The 21,327-nt window shown below is 39.1% G+C and overlaps 1 protein-coding gene across 2 annotated transcripts in view; it reads right to left on the bottom strand.

Annotated features, from left to right (window-relative positions):
• SH2D4B (SH2 domain containing 4B) overlaps nucleotides 1–21,327 on the bottom strand; it is a 105,250-nt gene that overhangs the window by 52,316 nt on the left and 31,607 nt on the right. For both annotated transcript variants that reach the window (XM_037059454.1, XM_037059455.1), the window contains exons 2-3: nucleotides 9,108–9,267; nucleotides 7,097–7,244 (exon numbers count right to left, since the gene is read on the bottom strand). In XM_037059454.1, the coding sequence (XP_036915349.1) occupies nucleotides 7,097–7,244; nucleotides 9,108–9,267 (308 nt within the window). The remainder of the gene's footprint in view (nucleotides 1–7,096; nucleotides 7,245–9,107; nucleotides 9,268–21,327) is intronic.

Below are 21,327 nucleotides of genomic sequence, written 5' to 3'. Positions count from 1 at the left end.
GATTACTTGAGGAGAGACTGGGGACAGAGGCTTTGGGACAGAGCTGAGAAAGTAACCACTGGGATCCTGGTGCTGAGTCATCACCTCTATGGCAGCAGCAATCCTGCTCAGGCAGACCACTTTCCTTCAAACAGCAGCAACCTGAGGAGAAACAACAGCCCGATTCGAGAAATTATTCTGCCCCACCCTACGGGGCTTAAGCCTGAATGCTGAGTGCAGAGTAACTAGATTAACAACTGAAGTAGACAGCCACAAACAGTAGAATAAGGGACAGTCTCACAGCAAACTGCCTAAGGTCAGAAGGGGTCAGCATCTGACATCACCAGAGGAGGAGGATCCAGAAAGGAAAAACAGTGGTAAACCCTAGAGGCTACGGAGATGAAATCCACTGTGGTATTCTCCATGATTATGAATATTTTCTTTCCTGCATAGCTTTTTAACATTCATTTCTTGTCCATCAAGTTTGTGCATATTAAGTTACTAGATTTTATACTATAGTTCCTTTCTCTCCTTTCTTATAATACTCTTAATTTCTTTACACCCTTATTAATACTGGTTAATTTGCTGTTGATAGTGGGATTGTGTCAGGAGGGGGGTACAGATATTTTTCCAGATGTTGGTTTGTTCCCTGGGCTTTGTCATTTTTTTTCTGCAGCACCTACACAACAGCACACAAGACCTGGTGGGTGGAGTGACCCTCAGTCAACCAGCAGAAGGGAAGGACTTACTAAATAATGACCCCAATTACATCTCAAAACCCAATTACATCCAGAGAACTAACATAAATGGCATAAAGAGCACCCTAACAGAATCAAGTTCAGGAGATCAAGGAAACTGCACCACTGAATCTCACAGGCCTCCTATCGTAGAAGTTCACAACACAAATTCAGGAAGTCAGAACAGATCAATTTAAGAAGCACAGGCTAACAAGAAGAATCTCACAAACAATGTGAAGACAAATAAATAAGCCCCAAATGAAAGGAAAGAAGGAAGCCTCAGAAAGAATGCCAAATGAAACAGAGGCAAATCAGCTATCAGATATTGAGTTCAAAACAATGGTTATAAGGAAGCTCAGTGAGCTCAGTCAGAATTACGAAAAACTACAGGGAAGCTACAAGGTATTTACTGTGAATTACATCAGCATGAAAAAGGACACAGAAACAATTAACAGGAGCCAAGAGGAAATGAAGAATACAATTTTTGAACTGAAGAGCACAGTAGAAGGAGTCCAAAGCAGACTAAATGAGGCAGAGGGTTGAATCAGCAAGCTGGAGAACAAGGTAGAAAAAAACTCCCAAAAACAGCAAGAAAAGGAAAAAAAGATTTTTTTAAAAAAGAGGGGTTAAGGGAACTGCAGGAAACTCAAAATGTAATAATATCTGTATAATAGGGACCCAGAAAGAGAAGAAGATGAGCAAGAGATAGAAAACCTGTTTGAAAAAGAATGATGGAAAATTTCCCTAATTTGTTGAGAGAAAAAGTCACACAAATCCAGGGAACACAGAGAGTCCCAATCAAGAGGAACTCAAAGAAGCCCACACCAAGACACATCATAATTAAAATGGCAAAATTCAAAGACAAAGAGAAAATCCAAAAGGCAGCAAGGGAGAAACAGAAAGTAATATACAAGGGAGCCCTGATAAGACTAGCAGCTGACTTTTCAACAGAAACACTACGAGCCTGAAGGGAATGGCAAGAAATATTACAAGTAATGGAAAACAAAGTCTTACAACCAAGAATACTCTATCCGGCAAGACTCTCTAAATGGAAGGTGAAATAAGGAATTTTTCAGACAAAAGAAAGCTGAAAGAGTGCACCTCCGCCAAACCAGCACTGCAAGAAAATATAAAGGGACTGCTTTAAGAAAAGGAAGAAAAAGAATGAGAGAGAGGAACACAGGTAAGAAGGAAGTAAAACAGCAATAAATAACTATCAATGATAACTTAAATGTAAGTGGATTAAATGCTCCAATCAAAGTACATAGGGTAGCAGAATGAATAAGAAAACATGACCCACACATATGCTGCCTACAAGACACCCACCTCTGAACAAAAGACCTACACAGACTGAAAGTGGAGGGCTAGAAAAAATATTCCAAGCAAATGAACAGGAAAAAAAACCCTAGGGTATCAATAGTTATATCAGACAAAATAGACTTCAAAACATAGGCCATAAAAAGAGACCCAGAGGGTCACTTCATAATACTCAAGGTAAGAATCCATCAAGAAGACACAAACATTATAAATATATATGCCCCCATATAGAAGTACCAAAATACATAAGGAAAATCTTGGAGAACTTCAAGAAAGATATAGACAGCAACACACTTATACTAGGAAGTTTAACACTGTACTGTCAAAAATGGATAGATCTTCCAAACAAAATATCAATAAGGATATTGCAGCATCGAACAATGCCCTAGATCAAATGGACTTAACTGATACCTATGGAATTTTTCATTTCAAAGAAGCAAAATACAAATTCTTTTCAAATGCACATGGAACATTTTCAAAGATAGCCTACTTGGTAGGACACAAAACAAGCCTCAACAAATTCAAGAAAATTAAAATTATATCAAGAATTTTCTCAGACAACAAGGCCTGAAACTAGAAAACAACCCCAAGGAAAAAACTCAAAAAACAGTCAAATTCATGGAAGTTGAATAGCATGCTATTAAACAGTGAATGAGTTAAGAAAGAGATCAAGGAAAAAATCAAAAAGTTTCTGGAAACAAAAAGGAACTCACAACAGTCCAAAACATATGGGACACAGCAAAGGCAGTCCTGAGAGGGAAGTTCATAGCAATACAGGCCTACCTAAAAAAAACAAAGGAACATTTCAAATAAACAACCTAACCTTACACCTACAAGAACTCAAGGAAAAACAACAAACAAAGCTCACAGCAAGTAGAAGGAAGAAAATAACCAAAATCAGAGTGGAATTAAATGCCATAGAGACTAAAAGTACAATTCTAAGGATCAATAAATCCAGGAGCTGGTTCTTTGAAGAGATAAACAAAATTGGCAAGCCTTTAAGCAGACACATCAAGAAAAAAATAGAGAGGTCCTAAATAAACAAACCAGAAATGAAAGAGGAAAGATTGCAACTGATACCACAGAAATACAAAGGATTGTAAAAATTACTATGAAGAACTATATGCCAAGAAATTTGAAAACTTAGGTGAAATGGACAAATTTCTAGAAAATATATTTGTGAAACTGAATCAAGAATAAACAGAAATCCTGACCAGGCCAATAACAGCTGGCAAAAGCAAAGCAGTAATCAAAAAACTCCCACCACACAAATGCCCTGGACCAGACAGTTTCACAGGAGAATTTTACAGAACATTTAATGAAGAGCTAACACCTATCCTTCTATTGCAAACTACCCTAAAAGAGGGAAGTTTGCAATAGAAACTGCAAACTCCCAAACTTCTTTTATGAAGCCAGCATCATCCTAATTCAAAAATCAGATAAAGACACAACAAAGGAAGAAAACTACAGGCCAATATTACTGATGAACATAGATGATAGAATCCTCAACAAAATACTGGTAAACTGCATCCAGCAATACATTAAAAAAAATTATACACCATGATCAAGTGGAATTGATCCCAGGAATGCAAGGATGGTACAATATTTGCAAATCAATAAACATAATACATCACATAAACAACAGGAAAACAAAAATTACATGATCATATCAATAGAAAAAAGCATTTGATAAGATACAGCACCCACTTATAATAAAAACACTTAGCAAAGTGGGAGTAGTGGAAGCATACCTCACCACAATAAAAGCCATATGTGAGAAACCTACAGCCAACATCGTACTCAATGGGCAAAAACTTACAGCTTTCCCACTAAGATCTGGAAAAAGACAAGGTTATTCACTTTCACCACTCATATTCAACATAACATTGGAAGTCCTAGCTATAGCAATTGAACAAGAAAAAAATAAAAGGCATCCAAACTGGAAAGGAGGAAGCAAAACTATCATTGTTTGCAGATGACATGACAATATACATAGACTCCACCAATAGACTCCTGTAGACTCCACCAAAAAACTACTTGACTAATAAGTGAATTTGGGGAAACAGTGGAATACAAAGTCAGTATTCAGGCATTGAAGGCATTTTTATACACCAACCATGAAATATCAGAAACAGAAATCAGGAAAAAAATCCCATTTGATATAGCAACAAGAATATAAAGTACCTAGGAATAAATCTAACCAAGGTGGTAAAAGACCTGTACTCAGAAAACTAAACAACACTGAAGAAAGAAATTAAGGAAGACACAAAAAAAATGGAAACTTGTACCATGCTTGTGGATTGGAAGAACTAACATCATCAAAATGTTCATACTACCCAAAGAAATTTAAAGATTCAATGCAATTCCTATTAACAACCAATGACATATTTCACAGACATAGAATAAACATTTCATAAATTGATATGGAACCACAAGTGACCCCAAATACCTGCAGGAATTTTGAGAAAGAAGAACAAAGTAGGAGGAATCACAACACCTGACATCAACTACATTAAAAGTCCACAGTAATCAAAACAGTCTGCTACTGGCATAAAATCAGACACATAGAATAATAGAACAGAATAGAGAGCCCAGAAATAAACCCAAGTCTCTATGGTCAATTAATATTTGACAAAGAGGGAAGAAGCATAAAGTGGAGTAAAAATAGTCTCTTCAACAAATGGTGTTGGTAGATCTGGACAGCTATATACAAAACAATGAACCACCAACTTGCACCATCTACAAAAATAAACTCAAGATGGATAAAAGATTTAAATATAGGTCATAACACCATAAAAGTCCTAGAAGAAAATATAGGCAGGAAAATTTCAGATATTCCTCGCAGCAATATTTTCACTGATATGTCCCTTAGAGCAAGGGACATAAAGGAAAGAATAAGCAAATGGGACTTCATCAAAATAAAAAGCTTCTGCACAGCTAAAGAAAACATCAGCAAAATGAATAGGGAACCAACCATATGGGAACATATATATTTGCAATTGTTACCACAGAGAATGGTTTGATCTCTAAAATATATAAAGAACACACCCAACTCCACCTCAGGAAGTCAAACAATCCAATTAAAAAATGGGCAAAAGACTTGAACAAACACTTCTTCAAGGAGGACATACAGAGAAACAAGAGACATGGGAAAAGATGCTCAGCATCACTAGCCATCAGAGAGATGGAAATTAAAACCACAATGAGATACCACTTCTCATTGGTCAGAATGGCCATCATAACCGAATAACAAACAACAAGTACTGGTGAGGTCGTGAAGAAAAGGAAACCCTAGTACACTGTTAGTGAGAATGAAGACTTGTACAGCCATTGTGGAAAATAGTATGGAATTTCCTCAAAAAATTAAAAATGGGAAGTGCCTCTTGACCCAGCAATTCCACTGCTGAGATTATACGCTAAGAATCCTGAAACACCAATTCAAACAAACCTATGCACCCCAATGTTCATAGCAGCACAATTTACAATAGTCACATGTTGGAAGCAACCATTGTCGGGAAGTGCCTGACAATAAATTAGTGGATCAAAATCTATGGTACATTTACAAAATGGAATACTGCACAACAGAAAGAAAGGAGCTTCTATCCTTCGTGACAGCATGGATGGATCTGGAGAACATTATGCTAAGTGAAATAAGCCACGTTGTGAAAGACAAATACTATATGACCTTACCTACAAGTGGAATCTAATCAACAAAACAAACAAGCAAGCAAAATATAACCAGACACATTGAAATAAAGAACAAACTAATGGTAACCAGAGAGGAAGTGCAAGGGGATAATGGGGGGAAATGGAAGAAGTGTCATCAAGGACCATGTATAAAGGACACATGAATAAAGCCAAATATTAATCTTCTGTACTTTATGAGCTCTACAATCAAAATTAAGAATAAAAACACAACACTAAGGAAAATATCTGCAATATAAATTATCTTAAGGGGCCAATGTCCTCACTACATAATCATTATGATGAAAAGGGGATTACAACATAATTGTAATGGGCAAATGCCATTGATCCACAGAAATGATTTTCAACCTTTTCACCTCATGGACACAATAAACTAATTACTAAAATTGTGTGGCATGCCAAAAAATATATTTCTTGCCAATTTTACAAAAAATTGGTATAATTTTGATTTATTCACACTTCACAGCTATTGTTTTGGGTGTTGTCATTTCTTAATCTGACAATCTAAGGGAAAAGAAGTCAGTGTCCCTGACTGAATAGTCGGGTGTTGCATGGATGGATTAAAAATTAATTGGGGCACAGATGTTAAAAATTCTTGGGTCACACATGTTGAAAATCACTGATCTACACGTTACAAAATGATATAATTTGGGGGATTCGGAACAATTATTATTTTCTTCTTTTTGCTTATATGCATTTCTGAGTTCTCTACCCACTGCCCAAAATGTATTATTAATGTAGCAAAAACAAAATCTCAGAATAGGGAGCAGAAATAAAATATTTAAGGCTACCTAAACTTCTATAAATCTCCTTCACCAGCTCCAAACTCTCCCAGAAAGAATAGGCATGCAAGGTTACCAACAACTCTGTATCCAGGGCCAGAAAATGTACATTTTCATTTCCTTGAATCCTCCAAAAACTTCAACTTGGGAGTCGTTATTACCTTAATATTACAAAAAAATAAAGTAAAAGCTCAGAGAAGTTCAGCAAGCTTCCCAAGATCACACAGCAGTAAGCAGTAGGGTGAGAACTGCATCCCAGGCTGACCTGACTGCAAACATTGTTTTTCCCAGGCCTCATTTTAGGAATCTTGGTTTGGGATGCAAAAGGCCTGAGTTCTGATGCTGGCTCTGTCCCTAACGACACATGGCCTTGGCAAGTCTCTTCCCTGTCTGACCCTCAGTTTTCTCAGCTTTACAGTGAGAAGTGGACTGGCTCAAATGATAAGTCAAGTTCCTTCCTGCTCAGACATACCAGATTTCTGTTCTCATAAAGCACTCAGTAATAATCAAAGGCCAAACCAGTGGCCTGGGAGCGAGAGCAGTGGCCACACACAGATGCCCCATGCACTGGTTCACCTTAAATTCCTCACGAATGCGCTCCTCCAGGACTTTGGCAGCCTTCCGGTCCTCCATCTCCACTTTCCACCTCTCCGCCAGGATTCGGGCTTTCTCATTGGCCAGAGCATCCCGGAACTTGTTGGTGATCTCTGCCTCTTTCTGTCTCCTTCCAAGAGAACACCAATAAGTATAAGCTCATGTGAAAACTAAAGGCCTACACAACAACAGAAGTTCAAATAAAAACTATGGGCAGTACTTTTTTTTTATTATTAGTTTTAGGGGTATGCTCCAATGATAAGACATTACATAACTTACTAAGTGATCATCCCAGTAAATCTCACACCCATGTGACACCACACATAATTATTTGAATATTATTGACTATGTTCCCTATGCTGTACTTTACAGCCCCATGACTTTACTGTAACAACCAATTTGTACTTCTTAATCCCTTCACCTTGGGCAGTATTGGTTACTCTATTAGAATGACAAATGTCTCCAGTCAACAAAGTTTGGTGTTGGCAAAAGCAGGGAGAAATAGGCACTCACTTGTGTAGTGGTATAAATCAGCAGAATTGTTCTGGAAGCCAGGGGAATAAAAGAATACAAAATACCATCTCCCACTCAAGTTTATAAAGGCATAGGTAAAAGATGTTCATCAGAGGATTTTTATAGGATAAAGAATGGCAAATGACCTAAATGTCCATCAACAGAACCAGTACATTGGGTTTCCCATGTAATGAAAATACTGTATAGTAATTGTTTAAAGATTTTATTTATTTTTAGAGAGATGGGAAGGGAGGGAGAAAAAGAGGGAGAGAAACATTGATAAACCAGAGAAGTATTGATCAATTACCTCTCTTGCAGGCCCAGGGAACTGGCCCACAGCCAAGGCTTGTGCCCTGACTGTGAATTGAACCCATGACCTTTCAGTTTGTGGGATAATCCCCAACCCACTAAGCTATATCAGTCAGGGCAGTAATCTTAAATAGTGTTGTGAATCTATACTACTTACCATGGTGTAAATAAAGCAGTTTACAAAACATGTCCTGATGGTCCCCAACTTATGGTAGTTTGACGATGATTTTTCAGCTTTACAATGGTGTGAAAGTAATATACATACAGTAGAAATTGTACCTTGAATTTTGAATTTTGCTCTTTTCCCCAGGCTATTGTATACTGTAAGATAGTCTCCTCTGAGGCTGGGCAGTGACAGAGAGCCACAGCTCCCACATCACCAGGGTAAACAACCCATACTCTACAGTGTCATCCTTGTGCTAGATGATTTTTCCCAGCTGTGTGCTAACGTAAGTGTCCTGAGCACATTTAAGGTAAGCTAGATGAGGCTGTGATGTTCAGTGGATTAGGTGTAGTGAATGCGTTTTCAACTTACGATATTTTCAATTTATGATGGGTGTGTATCAGGACATAACCCCATCATAAGTCAAGGAATATCTGTATTGCCTAAGTGCTCACTGTGGTTATCATATGTGGCAGGTGTTGGATTATTATTACCAATTTTACAGTTAAAACTCTGTCACTAAAAATTGGGGTGAGGGGAAATGTTAGCATCCAAGCTTGGTGAAAAGATGTCAAAAGATGTTTATGAAATAAGTGTGACTCCAAATCTCACTGGGGGCACAAATGTCCATGAAAGAGAAACCAGTATATAACAAAAGCGAATCCAAACTGCTCTACTGTCCTAGTGAGGTAAAAAGCAAAAGCAGGCATATGCATCACCTCGATGAATCCAAACCACATCCAAATAGAAAGTGTTATTATACCCACACCACAGATGTGAAAACCAAGCCCCCAGTTAGCTCGTTTCCATTTGGTAGATCCAAGATTCGAAACCACGAGGTCTATCTGATGCAAGACTGTGATGGTTTGGTCACCTAATCTTAGCTCAAAACAGGCAGTCAGCTGCCTGGTACCTCCTTCCTCCTACCCACAACCTATCACCCTTATCTGGAACCCACCCCAAGCCTCTGAGTTCAGGCCCCACCCAACACCCATTGGCACCTCTCACCAGAGCTCTTCGGCCTCCCTCTGTGCCTGCAGCCGTGCCCTCTCTGCAATCAGCTCCTCAGAGATCTCTTCATAGGGCTTGTCACCAGGGCCTTCTCCCATGATCCAGACCCATACCTCGCCATCTGCCCCCAGGAGCCATTGGATGTGCTTGTCACTTGCTGCTTCACAACATAAGGAGGAACAAGAAAGGAAGAAGAAATAGGTCTGAGTTCTAATTGGCTGACGGTACACAACCACTCTGCAATATGCTGTCATCAACAAAGAGAATCCCAGAAAGATTTTGGCCTAAGTGCAGGTCCATAGCTGTCTCACCCTCCCACTCTCTATAGGGAGCAACAGAGCAGCCAAGTCAGCCTGCTGAAGCAGGTGTCTAAATCCAGAACTTGGTCTGAGACCAAGTGCCCCTCAATCTTCAGCAGAGAGTGCGGCACTCTCTGAAGGAAGTGATTTGTGTCTCTCTTGGACCAAGGCAGTTAGGAGCCAGTGAGCCTTCTTTTCTCTCCTCTCTCCTCTCCTTTCTTTTCTTCCTCCCCTTCTCCCACTCCTCTGTCTACTTGCTAAAAATAAGGAATTGGAGATCATGGAGTTGCAAGATGAAGTAGCTAGGCCCCTGAATCTCCTACCAGCAACCACCTGTAACATGAGCTGGAACTATACCTGTGTTGTATTAAGCCACTGAGATTTTTCAGTTTTCCTATTGCAATAGATTCTATTGATTACCATGACTAAAATGGAAATCTATCCCAAAAGTGGGGTACTGCTGAGACAAAGACATATACTATGGGTCACTGCCTTAGCAGTTGGGTGTTGAGTGATGTTTAGTCAGCTAAATGGCTGGACATCCATGTTATGTAGGAGGAAAATACTTGGTAAAATTGTCAGACACTATAAAAGGCAGACCCTCATGCCCTCTGAACCTGTCACTCTAAGGGAAGACTGGAAAATAGAACATTGGTAGTGTGTGTTAGTTGCTAGTGGTTGTGTTTGGCAAGGTGTTTAGAGAAAGAAATTAGTTCAAGAAAGAATTGAGTGCTTTTCAAGGAGAAATGAAAAGAAATAGAATACAAAAATTTGGGACTTTGTAAGACTGGGAAAACCGCCTCCTTCTAGGGCCCAAATTGCAAGATATAGAATTTTTAAAGGTTCTGTAAAACAAAGCCCCATAGGACTTGTAAGGACAGTTAAGTGACCTGGGTACAGAGCACTGTGGCTGCCATGAGAATGTGCTCCAGATATCTAGCTACAGGGAGCATAACTGACTAAGCACTCCAGTCCCTGTGCTCTTGTGTTTGCCCAAGGCCACACTTCACAGAGGCAGCTACCAGCCTTTGAATGAGCACAGCAAGCTCATTCCTGGGAGTCACCACACTCCTCTGATGGGCAACTTCCCTGAGGCCTTGACAAACCTTCCTTGGATTGAATGTCTGCCTAGAACACCTCCATCCAACCTGGCAGTTCCTGTCCCCATCACTCAGTCAGATTTGCACTGCAATGTGATGGCTCCCCACCTTCTACAGCACCCTATCCTTTCTCATCTCACAGGTACCTTCTTAGTAAAACCTTTGTGTGTTTAATCTCATCCTTATCTCTGCCCTATAGAGAAGCCAGGCTAACACAAACATATTAAGAGTGCAATCTCTCCCACTTATTTTTACAAAGAGCCTAAGGCAGGTGCTCTTCAGTTGAAAGGGAGAGGCATAGAGGTAAAGAGGAAAAGACGTACAGACAATTTGTGAAACATGTCTAGAAAAACTGTAGATGTTGTACTGGGACATTGAAGCAAACAGATCAGAAGCCTCCTAAATTTTTGAGTCTGGACTTAAAAAGCCTTTGATTGTTCAGGACTTAAACACCACTTTCAATGGCCAGGAGGCTGGTTTCAAAGATGATGCTGGTCCGACAAGAGTATGATCCTCAACACTCACTTCGGATGAGGCCAAGGGGAATAATGAGCAAGGAGGAGCCTCCCCAAGGGTGCAGCCAGCATCCACTCAAGGCTGTCCTTTCACTGCCAGGGCAGGGGAACTTCACAGAGCCTAACCTAGAGGACTTACGGAATGCCACAGACTAGCAACTAAGAGGGGCTCACATTCTCCCTTCTCCACAATGGATATTGTGACCCTACTTTACCCCTGTACACTGTGTCTTAAAGGTGGGGGAGGAGGGTGTTTAAGTAGCATGTCTTAGTCACATCCAGACCATATACAGATGAATACAAAACCCTTGTAGACTTTGGGCTGGACACAGTGACTAAATGTGACTTCAGGGTGCCAACCTTAAGGAGGCAGTGAATAAATTTACATGGAGGAAAGGAAAAAAATGTGTGAGTGACCAGAATGATGATTTTTAAGTGACTTGCTATGTCCAGAACCCCATCTCCTCTTCCTGAACTCAGCAGATAACTACTTTGCTGGGCTTCCCTTCAGTTACATGGGGCCATGTGACTGAATTTTACACTGTGGAATGTGAGGGAAAGTGATTTGTGCCACTTTCAGATGGAGGCTATCTGAAGTTGGTGTGCCTTGTCCACATTATGTCACTCATCCACCCAGCTGAAAATAAATTACTCCAAGATGGTGGAATTGCAAGAAGAAAGCAAAGCAAATCCCAGAGAAGAGCTACCCAATTCACCTTAAACTGTGATGTATTGAGAAATAGACCTCCATTGTATTAACCCATTGAAACATCAGTGTTTATCCATTGCAGAAGGCAGCATTAATTCCCTTGACTAATATAGAAGAACACTGTCATTTTTAGATGTTAAAAGCAACATAGTAATAGAGGACACTGGTTTAATTATGACTGATAGAAACAGGAAGAAAACCACTACTAGAATTATAAAACTTCCAAATTAATAGTGGGAGAAAGTAAATAAGAGGCTTACCAATCCTGCAAAACTAAGTAAAGGAAAAAAGAAAACAAAAATGTGTAGCTATTACAGCAGGCACTCAATTACCTATCTACCATCCATTCCAGCCCACCTCCCTCCCTTACAGAAAACCCCCATTTTTTCAGGGAGTAACAGAGAACCCCCAGTTTCAGGAGAGGCAAGTTCCTACCCCAGCCTCAAAAGACAAATCCCATTGGTCTAAACCTGTCATGGGATCTGATTCTCATTGGCAAATGACTGATTTAGAAGTGATCAGATATCTCCGTTTTTGACAAAGTAAATGTAGAAAGAAGCTCCAGTGAAAGGGTTTCTTCCTCCAGACAAAAGGTAAACACTCCTTAGGAGAAACCCCTTCACCCTTCACCCTTTTATCTCACCTCTGTCTTCCTCCCTAGAATGTGGAAGTGGTGCCCAGAGTTGCTGAAAGACTTTGCAACCATGAGGAAGAAAGCCACACACTAGGGATGAGTAAGCAGGAGGTAGAAGGAGATGGCGCCTGATGATCTTGTTGAGCAGATAAACCAATAGTATCCATTGGTGTTCAATACTATCCATCTGGCAGTTATCTCCAGATTTCTCATCATGTGAGAAAAATAAAGAACATCAAAGAATAAAGTTCTATGATTATTAAATAAAATAGAATATAAATATGAAAGTTTTATGTTATTAAACAACTGTTCTGTATTGTTATTTATAGTCAACCACATCCCTAACTGAAACTGATAACAAATACAAAATAACACAGAAGCCCTAAACTGTAAGTATACTTATTAACATGAAGACATGGCCCTGGCTGGTGTAGCTCAGTGGATTGAGCGCGGGCCTACGGACTAGAGGATCGCGGTTCGATTCCCAGTCAGGGCACACACCTGGGTTGCAGGCCGGTTCCCTGCAGGCCAACTCCCAGCAGGGGACGCACGAAAGGCAACCATACATTGATGTTTCTCTCCCTCTCTCCTTCCCCTCTAAAGATAAATAAATAAATAAAGTATTTTTTTAAAAAAACATGAAGACATGAACAAAATTAATTCCTCAATTAAAAATCTGAGGCTATCACGTGTGATTAAAAATAAAATCTAATTGTGTACTATTTAAATATAACATATTTTTAAAAGGAAAAGTTTGAAAATAAAGAGGTAGGGGACAATAGATGGTGCAAAGCAAAAATCAGCAAAAGTGACAATGTGAAACAGAGCAAATTCAAGGACAAATGTCTTAAACCAGACAAAGAAGGATATTATGTGACAATAAAAGATGCAACCTACAAAGAAGATATAACAGTCATAAACTTTATAAAACATACAACATAGCAAACAACTGCATAAAACAAACACTTCTAACAATGCCAGTAAAGTTTGAAAATGTATAAATACACATGGTGGGGAGTTTTACTATGTTTATTTCAGAACTTGGTAGATCAAATAGATTTCTAAATTAATAATACCATAAGCAAATTTTATTCAATAACTAAGAACTTTGCTCTTTAATATTGAGAATATATTTTATTCATTTTGGATTGCAATTAGAAAAATTACAGGCCATATTTTCTAATAAAAACACAAAAATTAAAAATCAATGGGGGAAAAGAAACATTAAAAATGTTAACTGCTCTATAATCAAGAAAATATCTCCTTGATAACCCAGGAATTTTAGAGGAAATCAAAACTGAAATTACACATTATCTAGGAGGAAAAATGTAGCAAAAAAATATGAGCACAAGTAATAGCAAACTCAAAACTTACAGGGTTAGGGCTTTTGTTTTTGATGTCCCCCAAAAGACATACCTCTCTTCTCCAAACATATAATAATAGTTGATACAAAATGAAAAGAAAAATACATTGGAATATAAGAAATGCCTCTACATATTTCTTATATGGAAATACAAGAAACAATGAGCATGGTGGAAGCCTCAGGCTTCCATGTGGGTCTTGAAGCAAATAGTGGTCACCAGGATTGTGTCCCCTAGAAAGTAAAGGGGACCCTTCCAAAATAAACAGAGGCCTGAACAGGATTGTCATTGAAGACAGGGGCTGGGAATGTGCTTGACAAGTTCAATAAACAACAAGGAGGCTATTTTGGCTGTCACAGAGTGGGAAAGAAGAACTGGAAATGAAGGTGGAGGGCAGTGGCAGGACCAGCCATGTTGGAGCTTGTTGGCCCTGGTATGAACTTTGCATTTTATTCTTTGTGAGATGAGGAACTGTTAGAAGGACTTCCAGCCAAGATGGAGGCACAGTGAATACACTTTGCTTCCTTGCAGAAGCAAAAGGACAACAAATTTAAAAACAAAAAACAACCAAGACTGCCAGAAAATTGAACTGTATAGAAGTCTGACAACTAAGGAACTAGAGAAAAAACATTAATCCAGATTGGTAGAAGGGGCAGAGATGGGCCGCCAAGGCAAAGAGTACACATGGCAAGGCAGCAGCAAGAGGAATGAATAGGTGAGGCAGAAGCTGGCAGTCCCACATTTGCATGAGGATAAACTGGGAGGAACAAATTGGGAGCAAGACAGGCCACTCAACCCAGGATTCCAGCACAGGAAAAGAAAGCCTCAAAACCTCTGACTGTAAAATTTATGGAGGCTGCAGCAGTGGGAAAAACTCACAGGCTTACAGGAAATTTCATTGGAGAGACCCATGGGGTCCTAGAACACACACAAACCCACCCACCCAGGAATCAGTGCCAGAAGGGCCCAAGTTGCATGCGGTAGTGGGGAAGTGACGTAAAGTGGGACGAGAGTCAAGCAAGCAGCATTGTTCCCTCTCTGACCCCTCCTCCACATACAGCACCACAACACAATGAAGTGGATTGCCCCACCTGGCGAATAACTAAAGCTCCGCCCCTGATAAGTAACAGCTGGGCCAAGACAAAAAAATATGGCCCAAATGAAAGAACAGATCAAAACTCCAGAAAAAAAAACTAAGCAACAGGGAGATAGCCAACCCATCAGATGTACAGTTCAAAATACTGATAATCATGATGTTCACAGAAAGGGCTGAGTATGGTCACAAAATAGAGGAAAAAGTGAAAGCTATCCAAAATGAAATAAAGAAAAATGTACAGGGAACCAATACTGATGGGAAGGAAACCTGGGCTCAAATCAACAGTTTGGAACAGAAAGAAGAAAGAAACATTCAACCAGAATAGAAAGAAGAAACAAGAATTCAAAAATATGAGGAGAGGGTTAGGAACCTCTGGGACAACTTAAAACATTCCAACATCCAAATCATAGAGATGCCAGAAGAAGAACAGCAAGAAATTGAAAACTTATTTCAACAAATAATGAAGCAAAATTTCCCCAATCTGGCAAAGGAAATACACTTCCAGGAAGCCCAGGAAGCTCATAGAGTGAAAGAAGTTGGGCCCAAGGAAGAACACACCAAGACACATTATAATTAGATTAGCCCAGACTAAAGACAAAGAGAATCTTAAAACCAGCAACAGAAAAGGAGACAGTTACCTACAAAGGCGTTCCCATAAGACTACTGGCTGATATCTCAAAAGAAACCTTGCAGGCAAGAAGGGGCTGGAAAGAAGCATCCCAAGTCATGAAAGGCAAGGACCTATATCCAAGATTACTCTATCCAGCAAAGCTATCATTTAGAATGGAAGGGCAGATAAAGTGCTTCCAAGATAAGGTCAAGTTAAAGGAGTTCATGATCACCAAGCCCTTATTATAAGAAATGTTAAAGAGTTATCTAAGAAAAAGAAGACCAAAAATAAGAATAGTAAAATGACATCAAACTCACAGCTATGAACAACTGAACCTAAAAAAACAAACTAAGTAAACAATAGGACAGGAATAGAATCACAGAAATGGAGATTATATGGAGGGTTATCAGCAGGGAGGTGAGAGGAAGAGAATGGGGAAAAGTTACAGGGAATAAATAGCATAAATGGTAGGTCCAAAATAGATAGGGGGAGTTAAGAATAGTATAGGAAATGGAGAAGCCAAAGAACTTATATGTATGACCCATGGACATGAACTAAGTGGGGTTGGGCGGGGCGTAAATGCTGGTGGAAGGAAGAGTGCAGGGTGGAGGAGAATAAGAGGGAGGAAAAAATGGGACAACTGTAATGGCATAATCAATAAGATATACTTAAAAAAATAAAAAGAGAGAAGCCATTAGAAGTGGAGAGTGCAGAAAGTGTCAATCTCATTTATATTTCAATATGTTCACTCTTCCAGTTGTATGGTAAACAAATGAGAGCAAGAAGACCTGTAGGCCAGTTAGCATGTGTGATACTCCAGATAAAGAACGACTATTTCTTGGACTAAGGTGATACTGGTGGAAGAGCGGTAAAGTGATTAAGATTTAGGATAGAAGCTAAAGGAAAAAGCAACATTTGTTTAAATTTTGGCTATGAATTGTGAAAGGAAAAAAACAAGAAAACATCTTTCTTTCAACTTAACAGAATGAATGTCATGTTATTGAAATGGGGAACATTCAAGGAACAACATGCAGAAAGCATTTCTGTATTGGCCAGATTAAGTTTGAAATGCTTATTAGACATCCAATAGGCAGCTAGAAGAAGTAAAGTTCAGAGGAGAGGCAGGGACTAATGTGTAAATTTTTGGAGTCATCAGTTTATGGATATTTAAATCCACAAAATTGGATGAGAGCAAGTAGAGAGTGAGTATAGGAAGAAAAAAGAAGAGGTCCAATGACAGAGGCCAGGACACTCCAATTCTTAGGAGAGACCCCCAAAAGGAGAAAGGACAAATAAGACTGTGAGGCAGGCGAACAATCAAAAGAGAGCCCTCTTCCAGAAGTCAAGGTGAGACAGAATCTCAGGAATTAAAGAGGAAATCGATCATGTCAAAGGCTGCTGATGGGTGGATGTCATAAAGACTGATAATTGGTCATTGAATTGAGCAACATGGAAGTCACTGGAAGTCACTGGAATTTCTTTTATAAGACTTAATAAGAATAAACTACAAGAGACAATGTTGATAAATTTGAATACAGATTAAAGCTTAAAATTTCTACACACGCACAAAAAGAACATACCAGAGAGACAATTAAAATCCGGCCAGTGAGAGAAGACATTTGAATACACATNTAAAGGAGAAATCGACCATGTCAAAGGCTGCTGATGGGTGGATGTCATAAAGACTGATAATTGGTCATTGAATTGAGCAACATGGAAGTCACTGGAAGTCACTGAAATTTCTTTTATAAGACTTAATAAGAATAAACTACAAGAGACAATGTTGATAAATTTGAATACAGATTAAAGCTTAAAATTTCTACACACGCACAAAAAGAACATACCAGAGAGACAATTAAAATCCGGCCAGTGAGAGAAGACATTTGAATACACATAACTGTCAAATGACTGTAACAATTAATAAAAGCAGTGGACTTCCGCCAAGATGGAGGCATAGGTGGAAACACTGTGCCTTCTCCCACAACCAAGTTTGGATACAACAAAAGTTTTGGAGAACTAAGACACACCCAGAGACCAGAAAACCGAATTATACGGAAGTCCGACAGCTACGAATCGTTCAACGGGGACGGTAAGAGAGGCAGAGCCAGCAGCGGAGCAGGGTCGGGAAGGACAGACCTGGGAGGGCAGGCAGCCCGGACCTAGTCAGGGTGCGGGGCAGACTGACCAAGGTCGCACATTCGCGCACAGTGAGACGGACCACTCAGGCCCCAGGGGGCGAACCCAGTGGCGGAGGGCTGACGGCGGTGGCACACTCACGTGCAGTGGAGCGGGGTGCGTGGCCCTGGTGACGGTGGTGGCTGCGGTGCTGGTGGGGGTCTCGGAGGCGGATGCCGGAAGGAAGCCATTGTCCCTCTTTGACCCCGCCCCCACATACAACGTCACAACCAAGCGACTGAGTTGCCCTGCTCTAGTGAACACTTTAGGGCTCCGATCCTGCTACTTAACAGGCACGAACAGCCCAAAAGATGGTGCAAGAAGAACTCAAAGTCCCAGAGCCAATAACTCTAAGCGACCGACAGATTGCCAGCCTCTCAGAAGCCCAATTTAAGACACTATTTATCAGGATGCTCACAGAATTGGTAGATTACAGCCACAAATTAGAGGAACATATGAAGGCCAAACTAATTGAAATGAAGGGAGATGTCCAGGAAACTAATAGCAATGGAAAGGAAACTGGGACTCAAATCAATGGAATGGACCAGAAGGAAGAACGAAACATCCCACCAGAAAGGAAGGAAGAAATGAGAATTCAAAAAAATGAGGAGAGGCTTAGGAACCTCCAGGACATCTTTAAACGTTCCAACATCCGGATTATAGGGGTACCAGAAGGGGGAAAGAAACAGCCACGAGTGGAACACTTATTTGAACAAATANGGAATTCATCATCAACAAGCCCTTATTATATGAAATGCTAAAGGGACTTATATAAGAAAGAGATGATGAAAAATATCAACAGTGAAAGGACAGCAAACCCACAGTTATTACCAACCACACCTAAAACAAAAGCAAACCAAGAGGACAGCTAGATCAGGAGTGGAACCATAGAAATGAAGAACACATGGAGGGTTAGAAACAGGGGGGTGGGAGGAGGAGAAGGGGGAAAAAGGCACAGAAAATAGCATAGATGGTAGGTAGAAAATAGGGGGGAGGGTGAGAATAGCGGGGGAAATATAGAATCTAAAGAAGTTGAGACACGTGGTTATAAACTAAGGGGGGAGTAGGGTGGGGGAGGGAGTGTGCGGGTGGAGGGGAATGAAGGGGGGAATAGAACAACTGTAATGGTATAATCAATAAACTATATTTAAAAAATAAAAAAAATAAAAGCAGTGATAACAGCTAACATTTACAGAGAGCTTATCTGCTCATCATGCTTCAACACATTTTACATGTCTAGAACTGTCTAGAGCAGTCTTTCTCTCCTGGATCCTGTGAGAAAAATAAGCCCTATACAACCATTTGAATAAGAATTTTTCTCATTTTTCTCAAAGGTGGTAGATATAGATAGTACTAGTCTAAATAGTCAGTAAAAAAGTTAACTCATACACAACATATCTTTTAGGGCACTGCTTATCAAATAATTTGCTCTCAGGATCCTTTACAGTCTTTACAAATATGTTTCTCAAAGCAGTTTTGTCTATGGATTATATTTATCAATATTTAACATATTCAAAATTAGAACTGATAATTTTTTAATATTTATTTAAAATAATGTTAAATTCATTATACACTAATGTATATAACATTTTTATGAAAAACAGCTAATGTTCTAAAACAAAAAATATTTCACTGGAAGAATTGCCTTGTTTCACAGTTTTGCAAATCTATTTAATGTCCAGCTTAACAGAAAGCAGCTGATTCTTACATCTGCATCTGCATTTCCTCTGTTGCAACAGGTAATTTTAGTTGAAGTATGTAAAAAATTTGCCATATAGTAGTTATAAAAGAGAATAAAATAGAAAATTGATAGTTTTTCAGATATTTATTGATTCATCTTCTTTGATGCTATACCAAAACTCAAACAAGTGTTAGTTTCTTAAATGTTAATTATGGTGTAGAACCTAAAACCATATCAATGAATTTATTGTATTTGATATATTAAAATACATTGGTCATGTTAATATCTTAGTTGTTTTTTAAATTTATTTATTTATTTATTTTTAGAGAGAGGGGACAGGAAGGAGAAAGAGTGGGAGAGAAACATCAGTTTGTGGTTGCCTCTCATGTGTCCCCTACTGGGGACCTGGCCTGCAACTCAGGCATGTGCCCTGACTGGGAATTGAACTGGTGACCCTTTCCTTCACAGGTCCAAGCTCAATTCACTGAGCTACACCAGCCAGGGCACTTTCTTAATTTTGATTAATATACTATGGTGATAAATTATTATCGGTTGGGGAAAATTAGATAAAGGATATATAGAGATTCTCTGAACTACTTTGCTACTCTTCTATAAGTCTAAAGTTACTTCAAAATAAAAATGTTAAAATTTTAAAAGGCAAAATAAAATCAACTTTACTTTGAGAGGTTATTTTACTCATTCGTGATTTTGAAACATTATTCATTGGTCCTTTGGGAAATATTGGTTCACTGAGTCAAGCAGATCTTCCAAATGTGGTTACATTTTATAACAATTTATAATATCAGAAAATCATGTTTGTTAATATCACTATGAATATCATGAGAAATAACCTTTATTGGGAATATAATAACCTTATTGAGACAGATACAAGTTTTCCAAAAATTCTAAATTTTGCCTGAAAGCTACAATTTTATCATTGGTATAAATTCTATCAATTGTTTTCCTTGACATGACAGATTCACTTTATTCATTTTCAAATACTCAAGTCTGAAAGAAAGGTAGTTTATCTGTAAGTCTTATTTCAAGGAAAAGTTCTATTCCATGAATAAAGAGGCTAGCTCAGCTGTCGTAATATAAACACCACGCAGTCTTTCTTTCCCCAGTTCTTCACTATTGGGACATGATGTGATGCTAAGTATCACAACAACCACCTGAGAACCCAGAATACTGAGCCACCATCTGAAGACCATCCAAGAAGAGTCAGACACATTAATGATATCATAAAGCCACTAAGCCAGCTCTGGAAAGCCTATTTCTAAATTTTTGGGTTAAGTGGAAAAAAATAACTTCTACTGTGGATGTCCCTGGTGATTGACTTCTCTGCTTCAACTTAAAACAGCTGTCAGCTTATTGATATGAACAGGTATTTCACAGAAGAGGAAACAAATACCAAACTAACACATTAGAGATACGTAATCACTAATTAAAGACAAGCATATGAAAACAGGAATGAACTATCTTTTCATTCCTACAAGATTGGTAAGAATACAAAAGATCTGGTGGAGTAAGTGTTCCAAAGAATATGAAGCAAAAATAATTCTTAGAAATGACTGATAGTAAAAAGTACTGATATCAACCACTCTGAAGATATTCAGTAATATGTAGTAAAAATGTGATACATTATGTATGAGGAATAGCACTTCCAAGTACATAACTTACAGAATCTTTCTTTTTTAAATTTTTTTATTTATTTTATTTTTAGACAGAGGGGAAGAGAGGGAGAAGGAGAGGAAGAGAAGCATTAATGTGTGGTTGCCTCTCACACATCCCCCTACTGGGGACCTGGCCCACAACCCAGGCATATGCCCTGACTGGGAATTGAACTGGTGACCTTTTGGTTCATAGGCTGGTGCTCAATCCACTGAGCCACACCAGCCAGGGCCACAATCTTTCTGGTATGCCCAGAGAAATTTTAACACGGAGGTTCATAGAAACATTATTCAAAATATGAAAAATCAGACTTCCAAACAAGATGGTGGCATAGGTAAACAAGGCGCAGCTCCTTGCACAACCACA

Source organism: Sturnira hondurensis, unplaced genomic scaffold, assembly GCF_014824575.4.
Source record: "Sturnira hondurensis isolate 20B ecotype Veracruz unplaced genomic scaffold, ASM1482457v3 Scaffold0010874, whole genome shotgun sequence".
Taxonomy (NCBI): domain Eukaryota; kingdom Metazoa; phylum Chordata; class Mammalia; order Chiroptera; family Phyllostomidae; genus Sturnira; species Sturnira hondurensis.
Note: the sequence above shows the minus strand (reverse complement) of the source record. Positions and strands in the feature narration are given on the sequence as shown.